The sequence below is a fragment of the Notolepis coatsorum genome (genome assembly GCF_963971535.1).
Source record: "Notolepis coatsorum genome assembly, chromosome: 18".
NCBI lineage: Eukaryota > Metazoa > Chordata > Actinopteri > Aulopiformes > Paralepididae > Notolepis > Notolepis coatsorum.
The window spans coordinates 84,864,798-84,883,237 of NC_140182.1; the positions used below are offsets into that span (position 1 = coordinate 84,864,798).

At 46.2% G+C, this 18,440-nt stretch overlaps 1 protein-coding gene across 1 annotated transcript in view; it reads right to left on the reverse strand.

The window, feature by feature from the left end:
* ankrd26 (ankyrin repeat domain containing 26) overlaps nucleotides 1-18,440 on the reverse strand; it is an 87,527-nt gene that overhangs the window by 58,029 nt on the left and 11,058 nt on the right. The window contains exons 5-20 of the mRNA XM_084334562.1: nucleotides 13,723-13,829; nucleotides 12,893-13,030; nucleotides 12,615-12,772; nucleotides 12,046-12,082; nucleotides 11,893-11,956; nucleotides 11,649-11,706; nucleotides 11,370-11,557; nucleotides 8,618-8,816; nucleotides 8,431-8,492; nucleotides 8,241-8,337; nucleotides 5,692-5,774; nucleotides 3,921-3,990; nucleotides 3,780-3,824; nucleotides 2,516-2,806; nucleotides 2,327-2,428; nucleotides 2,170-2,246 (exon numbers count right to left, since the gene is read on the reverse strand). Of these exons, the coding sequence (XP_084190688.1) occupies nucleotides 2,170-2,246; nucleotides 2,327-2,428; nucleotides 2,516-2,806; nucleotides 3,780-3,824; nucleotides 3,921-3,990; nucleotides 5,692-5,774; nucleotides 8,241-8,337; nucleotides 8,431-8,492; nucleotides 8,618-8,816; nucleotides 11,370-11,557; nucleotides 11,649-11,706; nucleotides 11,893-11,956; nucleotides 12,046-12,082; nucleotides 12,615-12,772; nucleotides 12,893-13,030; nucleotides 13,723-13,829 (1,776 nt within the window). The remainder of the gene's footprint in view (nucleotides 1-2,169; nucleotides 2,247-2,326; nucleotides 2,429-2,515; nucleotides 2,807-3,779; nucleotides 3,825-3,920; nucleotides 3,991-5,691; nucleotides 5,775-8,240; nucleotides 8,338-8,430; nucleotides 8,493-8,617; nucleotides 8,817-11,369; nucleotides 11,558-11,648; nucleotides 11,707-11,892; nucleotides 11,957-12,045; nucleotides 12,083-12,614; nucleotides 12,773-12,892; nucleotides 13,031-13,722; nucleotides 13,830-18,440) is intronic.

The following is an 18,440-nucleotide window of genomic DNA, read 5'->3' on the forward strand; positions in this document are numbered from 1 at the left end:
GGCCGTGGAATGAGCGCCTCGAGAGGGAGGCGGAGAGCGAAGGAGGTCTTCAGGATCCTCTTCTGAAGTGGCGGGGCTCTTCCTCTCAGCATCACCTGGAGCAGCATCGCTGTCCTCCGAGGCAGGCTCTGGCGGTGGGCATCGCACTGGCTCTGGTTTGGTCACCTCATCGGTCAAGGATGAGTCACGGTTCCCGTCGTCAGACCTGGGCTCGGCGTGGACGTCGGTAAAAGCCTTGTCGGCATTGTCTATGTCAGACTCTCCCTCTGCAGTGTAGCCTCCTGCAGAGAGCTGTGGTGACGGACACCTGCGTTTATCCAGAACACCGTTGCTCGGGAGATGATCCCAGTCGACGGCCTGGCCGCTCTCCCCGCCCGGGGGCTCAGGGGGCAGAGTCCTGTCCTCACAGTGGGAGTTCTCAGCAGACTCGGTGAGGGAGTCCTCCAGTCCTGACTCCCTCTGCTCGGGAATGGTGAGCAGCACGCTGCTGCTCCTCCTCGTCGTCCTGGCCACGGGACGCACGATGGGCTCCCCCTCCTCTTCCTCGCTTGACTCTTCTTCCGCTGAGGGGAATTCAACTTTGGCCTGTTCCTCTTCTGTGGTGTCTTCAGGGGTAGATTTTCCTGGCTGGAGTAGCTCTCCGAACCGCTCCTTCAGTTCAGCCGCTACGTTCTTGTAGGTAGACTTCACCTCCCTCTTCTCCACCTCCACCCAGATCTTCTCATAGCGCTTCTCCCATGGGAACCCCTCCTCTGTGTCTTCAGGCCTATCGCCGGCACTCCTCTCATCACCACCATCTCCAAATGTGGACGCCACAGGGCCAACGTGGCATGGGTTACTTAGGCCTAACTCAGATACATCTAACGCATCTCCTCTCTCCTTTGAGGGCATGAGTAGACAAAGAGATACATACAAGTAACATGAACTCAGCGGATAAAGAAAAGGCAAAATTTGTCTTTCCAATACACAAGGATTACAAAATAAAGAATAGAAAGAATATATATATATATAATTTCATCACTTACCAGACCACAACACTGAATTTTAATGCAATATAGGGAAAATCAACCCAAAATCCCCACAATAAGGTCTAGGCCTTTTGTTGTTTGCTGAATCAGAGAACACACATGCATAACTATTCTATTTTTGGAAACTATTTTCAATTGAATGTAAGCTATACACCCTGCAGTCAGTTATACGCCCTGCAGTCCGCTATACACCCTGCAGTCAGCTATACACCCTGCAGTCAGCTATACGCCCTGCAGTCAGCTATACGCCCTGCAGTCAGTGAATGCCTGGGGAACAACTCTGTCACTTGATTGATTGAAAACTTTATTAACAGATTGCAGAATAGGTACAATACAGTATGACTCAATAAACTGGTGCGTATTATTCAATAATTGTTTTGCACATGCATTTGAAAAACCTACTATAATAAAGAATGAACAGGCATAACCATATCCAACTATATCCTGTATTGCAATTTTTAGGGAAATAGTTTTGAAAATATCAGCCAATTAAATAATCCACCATATTTAGTTAAAGTAATCTTCTACCACTATTGTATGGCGCACACATTGGACTATATAATAAAGGGTGCAAGCCAGGCTGAATGGTTGTGCTAAGTGCAGAACGCAGCAACATTCTGCTTTGCTTTCTCTTACCTGTAAATACCTGTAAAGTAGTGCTGCAATTTCTGTGATGACTGTAAGACTAGAATCTTTGCCTTTGGACTTTTCTTACAAGCACCACATCTAATCTACATTGCTTGAAATGGGAGGGAGGCAAAGGAAACCCTGGGATTTCAAGACCTTGAAAAGTAGAACTTCAAAAACTGAACACAATTTGTTCAGCTATGCTCGATTCTTTTTAACCAGTATAACATTTAATTTAGCAACAAGTCTATCTATTATTTTGGGTGATTTTACCTTGAACTGTGTAATAACTGTGTACTATGGGAAAAACATGAGAAGGTGAGACATGGAGATATCTCAAACCCCACCCTCTTTTCTTGATCCTCCAATCACAACTGTTGCTTCCCTCCAAACAAAGTTTGGCCGAAGCAAGCAAGAGTTGTGATTGGAGGATCAAGAAAAGAGGGCAGGGTTTGAGATTAGGTCCATTAGGTAGGATGGCGGTGGTGAGTTGCATTCTGTGAAAAAGACCCACCTTTTGTGGCTGCTCCTCTGGCTCTGGACTGCTTTCATTATCTCTTGCAACTGGTGAATGCTCACGCACAGCGGAACCTGTGGAAAAAAAAGTCTTATCCAGAGCAGATGGCATGTACACAAATAGTTCTGCTTAAAAGCCACAGGGGGTGCCTTACCTGGTTTCAAGGCTGCCAGAGTCTCAGGTATATCTGGCAGGTGATCTTCAGTCTTCACTGGACTGGAAGGGGACGATGCGTTATCGGAGTCCCAATCTGATTCTAAGCGAGAGAAAGAGAAGAGTTGTGAATTATTATGGCCGGTGTTGTTTTATAACCTTGTAGAAAAGAAATCCAGTGGTTCCTTACCATCTTCGCTTCCTGGCTTCTGAGGCTGCCACTTCCTGGAGCGGGGCTGCGGCAGGGGCAGGGATCGGGTAACGGGTGAGGTGAAGGAACGCGGACTGGGAAGTGGCGATTCTTTCTGATCTGCGGGAGGCACTGCTGTGATGGTGTCTTGCTCCTGGTCCTGAGCAGAAGGCTGTGGAACGGGGGACGGAGTAGAGCCCTCTGGAAGCTCTTCGACCCCCGGGGAGGCCACTCTGCGGCCGGGGAGGGTTCTTCTACTGGTGGTGCTGGCTGAATCCCAGTCGGAGGCATCTGGCGCAGAGACACGATGAGAACATTAGGGACACGGTCTAGTGGGTCTGGCAGCACTACAGCAGAGCTCTACAGCGAGTCGTCTTTTTCAACGAGCACATGTGTCCTTACATGGGTGCCACAGGAGAGAAATTTGGGATCATCTGTGAATATAATTTAAAATGTACGTTCCTCTTTTGTATCTCAAGTAGGGCTGGTCGAATAATCGAGTTTCAATTTAAATTATGATTTTGGCTTCCCACGATCATGAAAACAAGATAATCGAGATAAAGTGATTATTGTGCCGCATGCCGCGTTTTGTCTTGTGTTGTAAATGCAGTGCACCCTTCCTTCACAGCGGTGCGCTACACCCCAAACCCAAACAGTAGTTTCAGCTCATGTTGAGAGGGAGGGAGCCATAGCGCATTTCTCCTGTTATTTTTAAACGTATTTGGTAACTTGTAGAAGATGACGGAAAGGCAGCCTTTGGTCGAAAAGAAAGGCAAAACTAATTAGTCATTGTCGTCACATGACGTTTTCAAATCAATGAGTAATCGTGTTTAATGATCGTGATTTCAACATCAATCAAAATAATTGTGATTATGATTTTTGCCATAATCTAGCAGCCCTAATCTCAAGATGCATACATGCTCCTTTTTTAAATCTTCTGTATAGCATAAATAAATGTGTTAGGTCAGGAGCATGTGCTTCTGTAGAACCCTGTGCCTTGTGTCTAGTTGGGGGGCTGGGGAAGCACTGTAGAACCCTGTGCCTTGTGTCTAGTTGGGGGGCTGGGGAAGCACTACAGGCAGCGGTATCAAGTGAATCTAATCAACTAGCCATGTGCACTGACCTGCTTTGTGAGCTTCATAAAAGTGTGATAAAAGAAAGATAGAAGATATGAATAATAGTCCAATCGGGAAGATTCAGACAGTGTATGAGTGATTAATACCTTCAAACTCAAATATACTAATGTTCAAATTGCTCAGCTTACCTTCGAGATCATCAACATCGCCAAGACCGAACTCTTCCATTATGTCTATGGAATGGAATAAAAAACAAGGATAAGACGAATGGACCAGAAATTCATTAGTTGACATTCAGAATCAGGAAGCTCAAGAGAAATGCAATTTACCAGTCTTTCTGTCTGCCTCTCCCTCTAGTTTTCTCAGAACAGACAGTGGTTCCCATTTTGCCTTCTCGGTCTGACCAAAAAAAAAAGACATGGTTACATTTGACATAGATATTTCCAAGTGTTAGGAATAAGGGGAATAAAATAGTTAATGAGAGGAATATGAGTTTCTCTATTTCCCTTCTCCATCTTTCCTTCCTTCCTTGTATAAGCTGGTTTTCATTGTGAAATAATTTGGTATTAAGCTGATTGATACAAGTATGGGAAGGAGTGTGCATGTGTATGCTGGAAGCGGGAACCAATCACTCATAAAAGGTCAGCTGTGTTACCAGAGGATGGCGAAAAGTGTGGGACATGCAGAGGGATGACGCTGGTGATACGCAGTAGTAAGTAAGTGATTATTTATATAGCACCTTTTTCCAGTGCTTCATATGATTCAGAATTAAAACAAGGTGCATCAGATAACACAATAATGCAAGAGGATAAAAACATTACAGTACAGCCCCTGAACAGGCAAGTTGATTGATGACATGTGTTTTGAGATGTTTTTTTTTATAAAGCCGTTTACAGATTGTGCCTATCTAACAGAGAGGGGGAGGGAGTTCCAGAAGGAGAGGGCATTGTATTTGATGAGTATTTTGAAGTAATGTGAAGTCAATCCTATACCTGGAGCCAGTGAAGGGATGCAAGAATGGGTGTGATGTGGGATCTACAGCTGGTTGATGGAACACAGTAGAGCGATGAGGGGCGAGTGTGACATGCAGAATAACGTGAAGAGTGTGGGACACCATGAAAAGCAGATGAAGGCAGTAACGTGAAGTGTGTGTGTGTGTGTGTTAGGGGTGTAAAGGTACACGTATCCGTACCGAACCGTTTCAGTACTGGACCTAAAGCTGTGTACCGAACGAATACAACCACTAACGAACGCACGTGCAGAACCTTTTTTTGGTGCAGAATTGAATTAAAAACTCGATTATTAATTTCAATATAGAATATTCGTTGACAGCGATACAAGTACAATTAGTTACTGCACAATACATCACTCCTGAGTGGAACATGGAAAGCCAAACTTTCCCCCACTGTACCGAAAACCCGTACCAAACCGCGACTTCAAAACCGAGGTACGTACCGAACAGTGATTTTTGTGTACCGTTACACCCCTAGTGTGTGTGTGTGTGTAGCACCGTGGGACTTGCGAAGACATGGAAAGCGGAAGAGGCACAACTTGGGAGTTAGTTGAACTCTCTACCATCGTTACCACGAGACAGAAACCTACTTATCGTGAACAGCCCAGGAACTGTTTTGTTAGAAAACGAGTATTTGTTTTATCACCGGACACTGGCGTCACGTTAGAAAGTAGCACTGCGTTGCGTGAAATCACTGAGCCCAGAGAGGAGTGGTTCGGCAAAAAATAGTTCAGAGTATATTTGCTTAGAAAACGTAAATGTCAAATTCAATTATTTTTTATTTCTCCACGTGGTAAATACACAGGTCACAACATGTTTACAGGAACATTTTGGAGTTGTATTTGGGAGTGTATTTCGGGACTGTAGGGAACTTCAGGGTAAAGGACTGCCCCACTTCCAGTGATGAAGCTACGCTACGCTACGCTAACGTAAGCGTACGCGTTCCCTAAGCCTAATGCATGCAGAGAGACAAAAAAGGTATGTATCTTCTTGTCTAACTCCAGGGAAGATGTTAAATAAGCTAATTTCCCAAAATGTTGGAGTTTTCCTTTAAGCTAACCCTACTGACATTCATTAGCTGAACCTACCTCTTTCTGTGGGGCATCATCGCCGTCAGCGACATCATTGCCATTGCCGCCACCAGCATTGTCACCGCTGTCGTTCCTCACCACTGAAAGAGAAGAAACCTATCATATCGTAACACTATGTTCGGCTGACGCAGGATGAGAAACATTCACTGGACAAGACGGTGCAACATTCTCGTGCAGCTGAATGAGTTTACATGGCGGGGCACTGCGTGAAGCCAGAGCGCCTTGGAGAAGCGTTCTCATGCGATGGAGCTCATGGTTAATTAGCATCAAGATGAGTAGGCGATAGACATTGGATAAGCATTCCGTTTTCCCCCTCTCTAGCCACAGTGGGACACAAGCTCAGTATTAGTTGAGAGGGGTGAGTTTTCATATCCAGTTATGTAAAAAGGTACAGTGTTTAGTGCACTCAGACAAAGACAAGGGCTCAGACAGGACAGAGTTCAGCGAGTTCGGGGGGGGGGTATGCATTTTGTTGTGATCATGGGGTGATGCAGCAGTCATCCGAGATGATTAGCATGCTGTTCTTCAGACCCACAAGTTAATACAAGCATTCATACCCGCTCCCTGGCCGCCTCTTGGCCTGCCTATACTCCTCCGAGGCTCTAGAATTGCCATCCTATTGCTTCCAGACCCTCTTAAGAATGAGGGAACATAAAACAAATCTACAAAAGAAATGTAACATACTGTTATGTGGCAGAAAATAATGTTTGGTTTGATAAGAGATAGGCAATTATTGGTTATGTTCAACAAATAAGCAAAGACATAACATGAATTGCCAGAACTTTCCCCCCCACTGAGAGTAGCATAATTAAAGGGGAACTGCGCACAATTTCAGAATTGATTTATGTTATTCCTCTGGTCTAAGACAGTACAAAAATATGAGTGAAAATTAGAAACATAAAAAACTAGAGTGCTAAAAATCTAACTTGTGATGTCATCCAGTATAAATTCTGAAGCTGCTCCATAGACATTGGGCCTCATTCAACAATACTCTCTTATTATTTTTCTTATATTCTTGCTTACCCGTCTGTTAAGAGAACAATAAGAAAAGCCACCGCCACATTCATCAAGCCGTTCTTAAGGTCCAAATCTCAGAGTTCGCGCTGAAAACATTTGCATACAGACACGCCCGCCATCTCCTTATAAGGCGAATGAGGAGTGTGTAAAACAGCCGAGTTTCGGCATCTGATCGCTGTCTGATGATCCATTCAACAGGAAGCGATTAGCGACTGATGTCAAAATGACACACACATCTCACAACTCGCGACTCAGTGCATGTGTTCCTGTGGGCTGCTGATCGCATGTGTGTGTGTGTGTTAATCTGATGACGGACTTATATTTGTACTTATACGTATACCGCGTACTGTATAGTGCGAAATAAATCGTTCCAGCAAAGTAGGCTTTGTCAATACTGAACAACTCATGCGTGTCAAGAACCAATTGCGCAGTAGGGAAATACTGGATCTGTCACCTGTCATCTCTCTCTGAAAGGTCCCTGTGGCTAAAACCCAGAATTCGCTCAGAACTTGTAGGTGTGGAGCAGAGAAGAGAGGAGATGTTGTAAATATGCATTCTATGCGTACGCCTGGGCAGCCAGCATCTAACTGTTCTAACAGCAATATATAATCAATTTCAGAAGAAGAACGCACGCAATAAGTTATAATAATAATAATAATGATTGAAAAGTTCTGGGTTTATAAAGTCGTATTTGGGGGTATTTGGGGGCAATTGACCAATGGTTTGCTTTCAACCCATGAACTCCTTCCTCTCTCACCTTTTTATATATATTTTTTTATTGTATCTACTAAAACTGTATTGTATTGTATTGTTTGTTTTGTAAAGCGTCTTTGAGCATTAGGAAAAGTGCTATATAAATCTAATGTATTATTATTATTAGGAATGGTAGGCTTTTTTAAATGTTTCTCATCTGGGTAAGAGTTTCTTATCTGGGTAAGAGTGCTCTCTACCACTCTTAGAATTTGGTCTTGTCTGAGAGAAAAGCAACAATAAGAAAACATTGCTGAATCCCAGGTAAGAACAAAATAAGAAGAAATAGTAGTTAAGAACAAAATCTGTTCTTATATCGTTTCATGAATGCGGCCCATTGAATTGGGAAAGATTTTTTGGATGACAGAGCACCCAGAACAACCAGAGTTCATAGGTACATTGTTCCGTTTCAGAACTGAAACCATATAGAATAAAGCTCATTTGAATATAAAAAGGAAAACGCACATTCTGTGGGTTCACAATGAAGCAGCTCCCGACTTCATACCTCAGGAAATCACAAGTTTGATTCTTACGTCTCTGGTTTCTGAGAGAAGCTCATCTAGTAGCTCTGTCTTAGGCCATGGAAATAACATTTTAATTTGAGTGGTGTTCCCCTTTAACAGTGTTCTTGGCTACCAACCAATATAAACACAATATTTTAGTGGTTTAATAGGAAAGTTATAAGGTTTTCCGCAGCATGAAATGGTGGCTGAGATGATTCCAAAGAAAGCCTAGCGGTATTCAGTTAATTTGCTTTTATAAACATAAAAGATAAAAACCTTCTTTTTCCTCTGTAACGGTGGACATCTCTTTGTGAAGTTTAGCAGAAGACCTCTGATCCCCATCGTGTATCTTCTTGGGACTTTCAGAGCGGGACTGAAAATGTAAAAAAAAAAAACGACCTTTAGGGAAATGTGAATAACAAACGATGCAACGAGGGAGTCACTCCAAAGCATGTTCCTACTGTACCTCAGAGTCCCATGAATCCTCCTCCTCTTCTCCCTTCTCCAGACCCAACTCTGTGAGGAAATCTGAGGATGAAACGTGTTTTAATGAAGCAGTCACCATGGTGCATCTTGGCACACATACAGTTGTTTTGACATCAAGATTTCTCGTTATGAATAGAAAGGCCTATATTTAATCATTCACTCGTGACCTCTCTGCGTGTCCTTAGAGGCTTCACTCTCTGGGACTGTTGTGGTGGCAACAGCGGAGTCTCCTCCCTCTTCAACCTGTTCCTTTTCATCCTTGAGGTCTCCGTCATCTTCTTCTTCTTCTTCTTCTTCCTCCTTCTCCTCATCATCATCCCTCTCCTCCTCGTCGTCATCCTCTTCCCCCTGGGTGGAATCTTCTCTCTGTTTGAGGAGATACATTTCATTCATGATGAAATACTTCCCCAAACACAGTCCTATTTACAAGAGCTTTGGTCCAACTATTACATTATTCCCACAGAGCTCTTAACAAGGGAACACTACATTACAGGAACTACTACACTGCAAACCTAATACCTATTTACTGTGTTCCACCAAGCAAAGCCTGTCTTACCAGTTGAACAGGCTCGTCAGTGTTCTTGAACCCTGGACTTTCCTCGTCCTGTTGTTCATCCTCACCAGGCGAGTCCACGTCAACATCATCAATGTCAGTTTGAGGCAACTCGTCGTCAGAAAACGCATCGCTGTCGGACACACGGTGTTGGACAGCTGTGGCGTCACCCTTACTGGATGTCCCAGGCGTCGTCACTTCCTTCACAGGTTCTTTATCGAGGTCATCCAATAACACCGGTGTCGTCAGGACAACACCATCTTCGTTACCCAGAGGAACGTAGGCGGTTAACATAGGCTCAAGCTCGTCGTCTGACTGGCGCCCTTCATCCTGGCATCTGACCAGAGGATTGTCGTTTCCTCCCTCGGGCACTCTGACTGTAGCACTGGCAAAATCATACTGTAGCTTCTGGTCCTGGCTGTCGGAATCCTCACTTTTATCCCCTGCAGTGTCGTCATCTCCGTCGATCACGGACACAGGAACCTCCTCATCATCATCATCTCCCTCGTCTGCATCGTTTTGAGATTCAGAGATATGCACCTCGTCGGTTCCTTCGTGTAACTTCTCGTCGATGACACTTACTGGCCTGGACATCGGCGACGATATGTTACTTGGCGTCGAAGACCTTCTCTCCAAGACTCCACCATCCTCTGCCTTGTGTTTAGGGGACATTACGGTGGAGGTACACCTGGGTGGTGAACTTTTATCTGCCTCGTGTTGAACAGAAGAGATGGGTTTTTCAGGCTTGTCATCATTGTCTTCATCATCATCATCCCAATTATCATCATCTTTATGCATATGTGATTTTCCTTCAATTTCTGGAGATTGAGCATTGGATTCATCATCATCATCATCATCATCATCATCATCCAATGCTTGGATATCAGTATTCTGTTTTCCCTCAGGTTCTTGTGATACTCCTACGAAGACGTTATCATTTGACATCTCCTCACCATCGTCTTCATCATCTTCCCAAGAGTCATCAGAACCTTGCCGTTCTTCAGTCTTGCCCTTTGGTGATGCAACGCTTCTAACTGGAGAGAGCTTTTCTTCTTCTACTGAACCGGTGACCCCTAAAGCCTCGTCTTTAGTGGGGCAGCAGCCGTCGTTTTGGTTGTTATCGTCCGAAGAAGAATCCCACTCCGATTTTGATTCATCTGGCTTTGGTTTAGGCGATGTGCTTTTTGAGCGAGGGGCTGCGGGCTGCAAACTTGAATCTTGACCATCGGGTTTCTGATCAGGAGTATCCTTGTTGGTCTCGTCGTCTTTTGTGGGCGAGGCATGGCACTCATTGTCACTTTCCTCTAATGAGGAACCCCACGAAGACTTGCGTTTTCCTGTTTTGGAAATCTCTGCATTTGGCCCATCATCATCATCCTTCGCTTCAAAAGTGTTGTCTGAATTTCCCTCCCCTTCACTATCAGGTGTCACATTGCCTCGCTTAGCAAGCACTGTGTTACGACCAAGAGCATCTTTTTGATTATCTTCATCATCATCACCACTGTCGTTCCACATTGTACTACCAGGGTCTGGTTCATCACTCTCAGAGCCGGTACCTGGATGATCAACTTCAGCCTTTTCCCCCTTTTCAAAATTCTCCTCCTCTAACTTCTCCAGTGACGGAGTTCCTGCACCATGTCTGTGAGTCATATAGGCTGATTTTCTACTGTGATCCGAGGACGAGCTGTAGTCTTTTCCAACGCTGTCATCGTCATCAGAAAATCTAGATTCTACTCTAATGGCTGATACGACAAAGCCATCCTCTACATCTAACGTGACTGGCAACCCATGGATTGATAATACTGCTACATTTACATTGTTGTTATTTTGACTCCCTGTACTGGTAACGTTCTTGTCTTGAGTGTCTATATTCCCAGCTATATCTGCAAGACCAGGACCAGCTACGGCATTATCAGAGTCAACATTAGCAGGTTCACTTTGACTATTACCACCACCGACCAACTCACAGGAATCAGTGTTGGAAGGCTTCTGAATATCCTCAACTCCAATATCCTTGTCTTGGACTAAAGCCACAGCACTGTCAACCTCACATGCTTGCTCTTCTTCCTCCTCCTCATCTTCCTCTTCACTTTCCTCATCATCATCATCATCATCCTCTTCCTCCTCGTCTTCATCATCATCATCTTCATCATCCTCCTCCTCTTCTTCTTCGTACTCCTCCTCTTCCTCAGAGTCTGGTCTTGGTTGACTACATGAAGGCTGCTCTGGGGGCTCCTTGTTCTCTGGCCCCGCCCCTCCACTGTCCACTTGTTTTAAGCATTAAAGGATGAGAACATAGAAAACAAAAAAGAGACAAAGTGATGTCACAGACGCTCAACCGACACGGTTTCAACATAAATGTTTACCTTTCTGGAGGTTTGGAGAGGGACGGAGGTCATCTGGGGAGCTTTGGAAAAGGAGGCTGGGGAGGGGGCTACGGGGAGCTGGGGTGCTTTGCCTGGAGGTAAAGCCTTGGATAGGGATGGGGTTCTCTGGATTCTATCCTCGCTCTCAGGCTCTGACTCTGCCCCGCTCAGGGATGTCTCTGCTGAAGCTACAGGGCAGGCAGGGGTGACAGGTTACTACAAATCATCCACAAACTACCAAGGGACAACGATGAGTGCAAAAGGTCAATTGATAATTACCAGCATTTTCTCCCTTCTTTGAGGCAATGAGCTCCTTTAGGTTTGGCTTCTGTTGTTTCTAAAAGAGCAAACAGCGGGATCACAGACCAAACTTAAGGTAAGAAATTACTAAGAAATGTAGTAAAAACTTCAGGTAATACACAGTTAGGTAAACACTGCAATAGAAAATAAAATGCAGTCCAAGCCCTTCCCTGGCAAAGCAATTCCACTGAAACCGTCTATATGCAATAAATTAGTTAATCACCTTTGGACTTAAATCCAGTTCATCGTCATCTGATGATGGCCACTCAGCTGCACTTTTTGAAGCCCTGAACAAAGGAGAACAATGATCTGAGCTACGATGTGACATGGTAGTCAATTGTCCAAGTTCACATATTATAAAGAGAAATCTGCTCACCGACTTATCGACTCCGATTGAGAATTGTCCTCAGCATCTGCAAACCAGCACAAAAGAAAATTGTATACCCAGTGGATTATTTTTCTATAGCTCCATTTGCATTCCAGAATAATCTGTATTCGATATCATTTCAGACAAGTCTGTGGTACTTAATGACATAATTAAGATACCAAATACTAGATTGAGGCATAGGGAAAGCACAATGTAGCACTGCAATCAAAACAGCATAACAAAATCAGACACTTCCTTAAGATAAGGGGAGGGTAAAACAAAATAAATAAGCATCGATTGTATAATTCACTTCAAATATGAAGTTCTGAATTTACAGAAGACAAACAACTTGGGATTGGTCTGATTTTGTGTTGTCATATCTGAAGCTACATCTATATACCTCTCCCTGCTTCATTTGCTCCATGCTCTAGATCCAGTCAATTGGTTTCGCATGAGGGGTAAATGAAACAATCAAGGTCAATGATGTGAAAGTGCAAGTAATGATAAATGTTTAAGAATGATAAAAGCTTGCATGTCAATTGTTCCATTTCGCTGAAACAAAAAAGGTATTTTCCTACCGTCTTTGTCTGTGGCCGGTCCTCCCAGAGCGAAGCCTGCTTCCACTCCGTGGGCGGGACTGCCCAGCAGGGATTTCTTCTTCTTAATCAGGACTTGATGCGAAGGGGAGGGCATGGTGTTCCTCTTAGTCCCATGCTCGATGATGAGATGGGAACACCTGAAACGGAGATACACAACATTATACGATATAAGCCTTTCCATCTGCTTACAGCCAAAAGCATGATAGTCTCCATTCAGCAACATTAAAATACGAGCAAGAAGGAGCCGGGGAGCTCACGCATGGTGTCCGTTGATCACGGCGTAGTCGTCAGATGACCATCCTTTGGAGTCTTTTAGTGCGACGTCTGCGTCAAACTGCAACAGCAGCCGCAGCATGTTGATATGTCCATTGCAAGCAGCCATCATTAATGGGGACCTGAGAGTGTGAATTTCACAAGAACAATTTGATAAGAAGTTAATTCCTTCGGTCTTAACTCACATTGTGGGTTTTTCCCCCCTCACTATTTTACTGCTGTATCTGTGTAGTTTCTTCCATCCTCATTTGTATTACTGCTGTTGTGAAGCACATTGCTACACTTAAGCAAAATGTTATTATATCCCTGAACGACAGTGTTTATATGGATTCACCCTGAACGCCATATGCGGCAGATCCTATGTGCGAATGGCTCTCATTATAATCTTTTCAAATTTGCAGTGCACATTCATGACCCCTAGAGGAAGAACCCTATTGATTTTGGTGACCCCACTTCAATAAAAAAATCGGTGTATCACCTGATTTGTCATGAAACTGATATCCAGATATGAGTCTCCACATTGACAACAAATTTGCCATAAGGACCTATGAAGTTGAAAAGTTGCACGAAAAGATTGGCAGGCCAAACAAACACTGTTTAACTAGATTGGGGGCATGGTCAAAAGATGTCACTGGGAACGGCATATATATATATATATATATATATATATATATATATATATATATACCCTTTGCTTTCGACCATTGACAGCACAAGTCAACATGACAGCAACAGTACACAGTATAAACTCAGAATTCAGCAGAATGAAGTAAAGTCTACATCAATAACAACAGTGTCTGTGTTCAGCACTGACCTCTGTCCCTGGTCGCTGACGTTGACATCAGCTCCCTCCTTAAGAAGTAAATCTGCCATCTCCACATGGTTGTCACGGACTGCCACGATCAAGGGGGTGAAGCCGTCCTACAAGCAGAACAAGAAATGGCTTAATTCAGTTCTCGTTTTTTTAAATGTTTGTTATTATTATTATTATTCTAAACAGTCAAGCGGACCTTGGTGTGTGTTCCTGGTACCTCTGAGTAAATTAGAATTGAAATGACGATCGAATCCAGATAGGTGGCAGTATCGCCTACCTTTTGAACTGGGCTAGTTTAGTGTGGGGTCTCTCATGCCGGAGTTGAGAGCACTCGAGAAGGAGCAGCAGTGAGTAGAGCGGTACCAATGGCGATCGCAAACTTTGAGATTATTATGAAGAGGACAAAACGATCACACTTATGGATGATAACGTGCGTTTTCACCAGACGACATTGGACTCAGCACTTATGGTAAATCATAAAAATACTATAGTCAAACCGGCCGAGGAGGTAACGTATTCTGTTCAACGCTCCGTGGTATAGTCGGCGCCGGGAGAGCACTCCAGAGGCTTGAAAACTTTACCGGCAAGGGCGACAGCAAACTATTGGAGATTATTATGAAGAGGACAAAACGATCACACTTATGGATGCGTTTTCACCAGACTATGTTGGATTCTAGTATTTTCAAACAGGCTGTTTGGATGTAATGTTACCTGGATGTAACGTTACCCTGGCGCTGCTAACGGGCCAACTAACGTTATATTTCATATGGCTTTACGCTCTGCTCTATTGGAACTGTCCCTTTAATCATATGCTATCATGAAAACGTTCAACCACATGCATACACCTACACCTGCCTGGCCACGCCCACATCCACTCACATATAAGCGGGGCCATGGCCATACTACCAGCTGCTTCCCTACTTTCACCACCTGGAAGTACGTGCAGGGCACCTCTTCAGATCAGTGCTGAAGTAGTTAGTTAGTTATAGGAGCTGTGTTGGCATTGTCTTTTGTTTTTCCCTCCCTCACTAATTTTCGGGAGAAAGAAAGAATAATGTTGTCACCACCGGAGAGTCTAGAGGATTATTCTGACCTCCACCGGCGCTTCACATTCGGGCTTCCTCTGGGCATAGTGGGGCTTTCCTGCTCCACATTTGTGGCAGGCAGGTGAGCCTCAGCGGCGCCCGGAGGGGAGTGCACATCGCTGGGCAGTTCCCCCGCCAGCGTTGCTCTCCGGCTGTGCAGCTGGATACTATTGCCGCGGGAGGCAGTCGGCTGGTCCGACGGTCTCTCTGGTGGGTGGGTGGTGTCTTGCGGCGCAGGCTCTCCGCCTCTACTCGCTCACGTCAATTGGCGGTGAGCGGCGGAACGGACGGTCCAAATGGATGAGTCAGTTGTGCGGGGTCGGCTGCTCAGGCATACGGCCCAGCAGAACAGCCGGCTCCAGGCGAGGATTCCTCCATTACCTCTCCATCGCGTCTGATACAGCTACAGTAGCTAGCCGTTAGCCTGTAGCTAGCCATTAGCCGGTAGCTAGCCATTAGCCTGTAGTGTCCGATTAGGATTGCATGGAGGGGGTGGGGAGTTCTTGTTTGACGCCCCACGGAGACAGAGCTCTCTCCCCTCGGGCAGAGTGTGCTTTGTTTTCCTGGGAGCCCCGTTCTCCGAGTCTGGGTTCAAGTCCCACCTCCGAGACGGGACGCCCTACTGCCATCCGCACTGGACGTTGGCTCCCGCCTATCAGAAAGAGAAGGTGAGTTGAGCCTCCCGCCGCGAGGGATGCGAGCGAGACGGAGGAAAGTACGCAAGGGAGTTGCGTGTTTTTTGTCCCCAAGCTTAGGGCGGCAGCGGCCTGTACAAACGGGGCTCCGCTGCCGACGCCACTGTATCTCTGGCAACGCCGTCCTGTGAGGGAGGCGAGCGTGGTCTGCCCTTTCTTTGGGCTAGGCAGTTGGCTATCTGGAGTGACCAGGCCTGCACTCCACCTTACGCAGCTTCAGTAGCTAGCTGTTAGCTTGTAGCTAGCCGTTAGCTACAGCAGTTAGCCTGTAGCTAACTGTTAGCGATAGCCGCGGGGAGATAGCGGGCCCTGGACACTCTGATTCGGCGTCATCTTTGGCAGAAGATGTACCACGGCCGGCCGCAGGATATTGGCGAAACGCCGGAGCAGGACTCCAGCCGCCGCCACTACTGGCCCTGCCAGCAAGAGGCCTCGTCGACGGGGAGACCACCATTGTTGCTGCCAGTCATCCTGCGGCCCGGGGGTACAGGTAGGACACATTACCCCTTCTGCCACATAAACCCCCCCCCCCCCCCCCCCCCGGATAGTTATATCCTTTACGAAACTGATTGGCAGAGGTTGTGCATTTCTACCTATCAGTCTCCCTGACGAAGGTATTCTCTCTCTCGTCACAGGGAGGGGGGGGGGGGGGGGGGGGGGTTTCCCTGTCTCCCACACCAAATTAGGATAGTGGGACACGACGCATTTTCTTATTGGCCAAGAGACATGCCCGTGGATTACAGGGCCTGTGCTACAGACCGCTGTCATTGTAAAGGATAGATGATGCGATGCAGTCAAGACTGTTGGTCCTTCTGCTCTGCTCTCGAACAGTAGTGTATATTGGGCCATTTTGTCTACTTAGTCCAATCTGTTACATGAACCTTTTTTCAATTGTTTTACTCGCGTTGAGGTCTCTCTGGGAAAACCGCTGTCTTCCCCTCTTACATAAAGAGCAGAATTGATGCGATTTTTATTCCCAGGCTCGTCGTATAAGAGCCTGTGTCTGTGTCTCTAGTACCGGCTCCCTGCTGCTCGTCCCAGACAGCGGGGAGAAACATTGTGGGGATCTTTCTTGTTAGAAATTCACTGTCACTGTTCTCGGGTTCTTTACGAGCAGGGTGCATCAAATTGCAATGCAAAAATTTTATCTCAACATATCAATCTGTCTGAGGTTGCATTTTGTTCGGACACATAAAAATTATTTGTGCAAAGTTTGGGAAAGATGTTGAGATTTAGAGGTAGCACACAATGCCTTTTTGGCGTTTTACTAGATAACATGACAAGGCAATTTCAAAAACGGCAAGAAATTGTTTTTGAGAACAACATTTATTAACCCTAACATTTAAGAACAAAATGTTTGATAACATTGAAATAGTCTTTCAAACATGTCTCCAGCATCCTAGAGTCCTAGACCTGGTCCAGCTTGCGCTTGCAGCAGTGAAGATGTGGCTGTGTTGAGCGGTCATGCTCAACTGTCTGTAGCACATTCTGCAGGTGCTCCTCGCTCCTGGCTGCTGCCACAAAGTCTGACGTCAGTTTGACGCCACGCTCGGCAGTCATTCACAACATTGATGACATGTACATTCACTGCACCCATCTGAAATGCTGTACTGGTAGCCCAATCCTCTACATCGAGTGAAAGAAACGCAGATCGATGTGCAGCAGGTGCATGCCAAACCAGCAGCCTGGGTTGGCCGAGGTCAGCCAAGCTGGTGGTCGGTGAGAGGGTTGGAAACTGTGGCTTGCCGAAGCCAGTGCCAAAGCGGAGCTGTGGGGCATGCATGGCTATATCAGCCGGCTTGTGCTCCAATATAGCATCTGCAAGTGCGCGCCGCTCACCAACTGGCACCTTGGTGCTGAAGAGTGCCAGGGGCAGCATCTCGCCTGACGGGTACCATAGGTGCCGCTTCAGCGCCTTAATCGCTGATGCTGCGATGCCCTCGTCAACAGACTTGTATGCGTACAGGTGGTGGTAGAGTGTAAGGTCATTCCATGCCGCATCTACGGCCGTGTCACAGGTCAACCACCACGTTGCGTAGATGTGCGTGATGAAGTTGGCAAACGCCAGAATCTTCAGCACCTGCTGCTGCGTAGTGATGGTCCCCATCAAGGCCAGCTTGAGTGTAGAGCAGCTTGGCCATCCACCGCGCCTTGTGTAGTGCTCCCGGTCGTTGGAAGTTAACTGGAGTGTTCTCTGCACTGTCTGCACTCAGATACACAAGACATAGCTGCACGAACTCGCGATAGTCGTCTCGCTTGTAGTCGAGCACTCCTGCAGAGCACACAATTAGTTCAGCACACGACTTGCCCAGGAACAGTGGTTCGGCATCGCCAGGAATGTAGCGGGACAATGGGCCGCTGTCCTTGTGTGGCAAAAGGTTCCAGTTGTCCCGCAGACGTGTAAACAATGTAACCTCTGGCGAGCGTGACGTCTCCACCTTGAGGTCAGTTAAGATGTGACTGAGGAGCACCTCGCCGATGTGGTGCCGGCACCCGGACCAGAGCAGTGGTCGACCCAGTGAGAGCTGGATGGCGATGTAGGCCAACCTGATCGGTGCAGCACCAGTCCTGCAGCTTGCATGTCAGCCGGGCACAGATCGTTCCGCATGCCTCGTCAGTCCCCTTCATATATGCTGGCACACCAAGCAGTTTGAGCTGCTCCGCGTCTCCGACCACCACTGTCAGACGCTCCTCCTACTGGCGCACATTGTTGAGCATTGGTGTCAACTTGCTGTCCCAGTGCAATCTTTCATCTGCATTGCCGTCTTCATCACTTTCGCTTTCCAACACCGCCATGCTGGACCTCGCAGTCATCTCCTGCTGCTCCTTGGTAAGGCATGCCTGTTGCGCTGCTTTACGCTGTTGTCGCCGCTTGGCATCAAATGCTCCAAATGTGGCCACTCTGTCGCCCTTCATGCTGGCCAGGAAAGCAATGTCC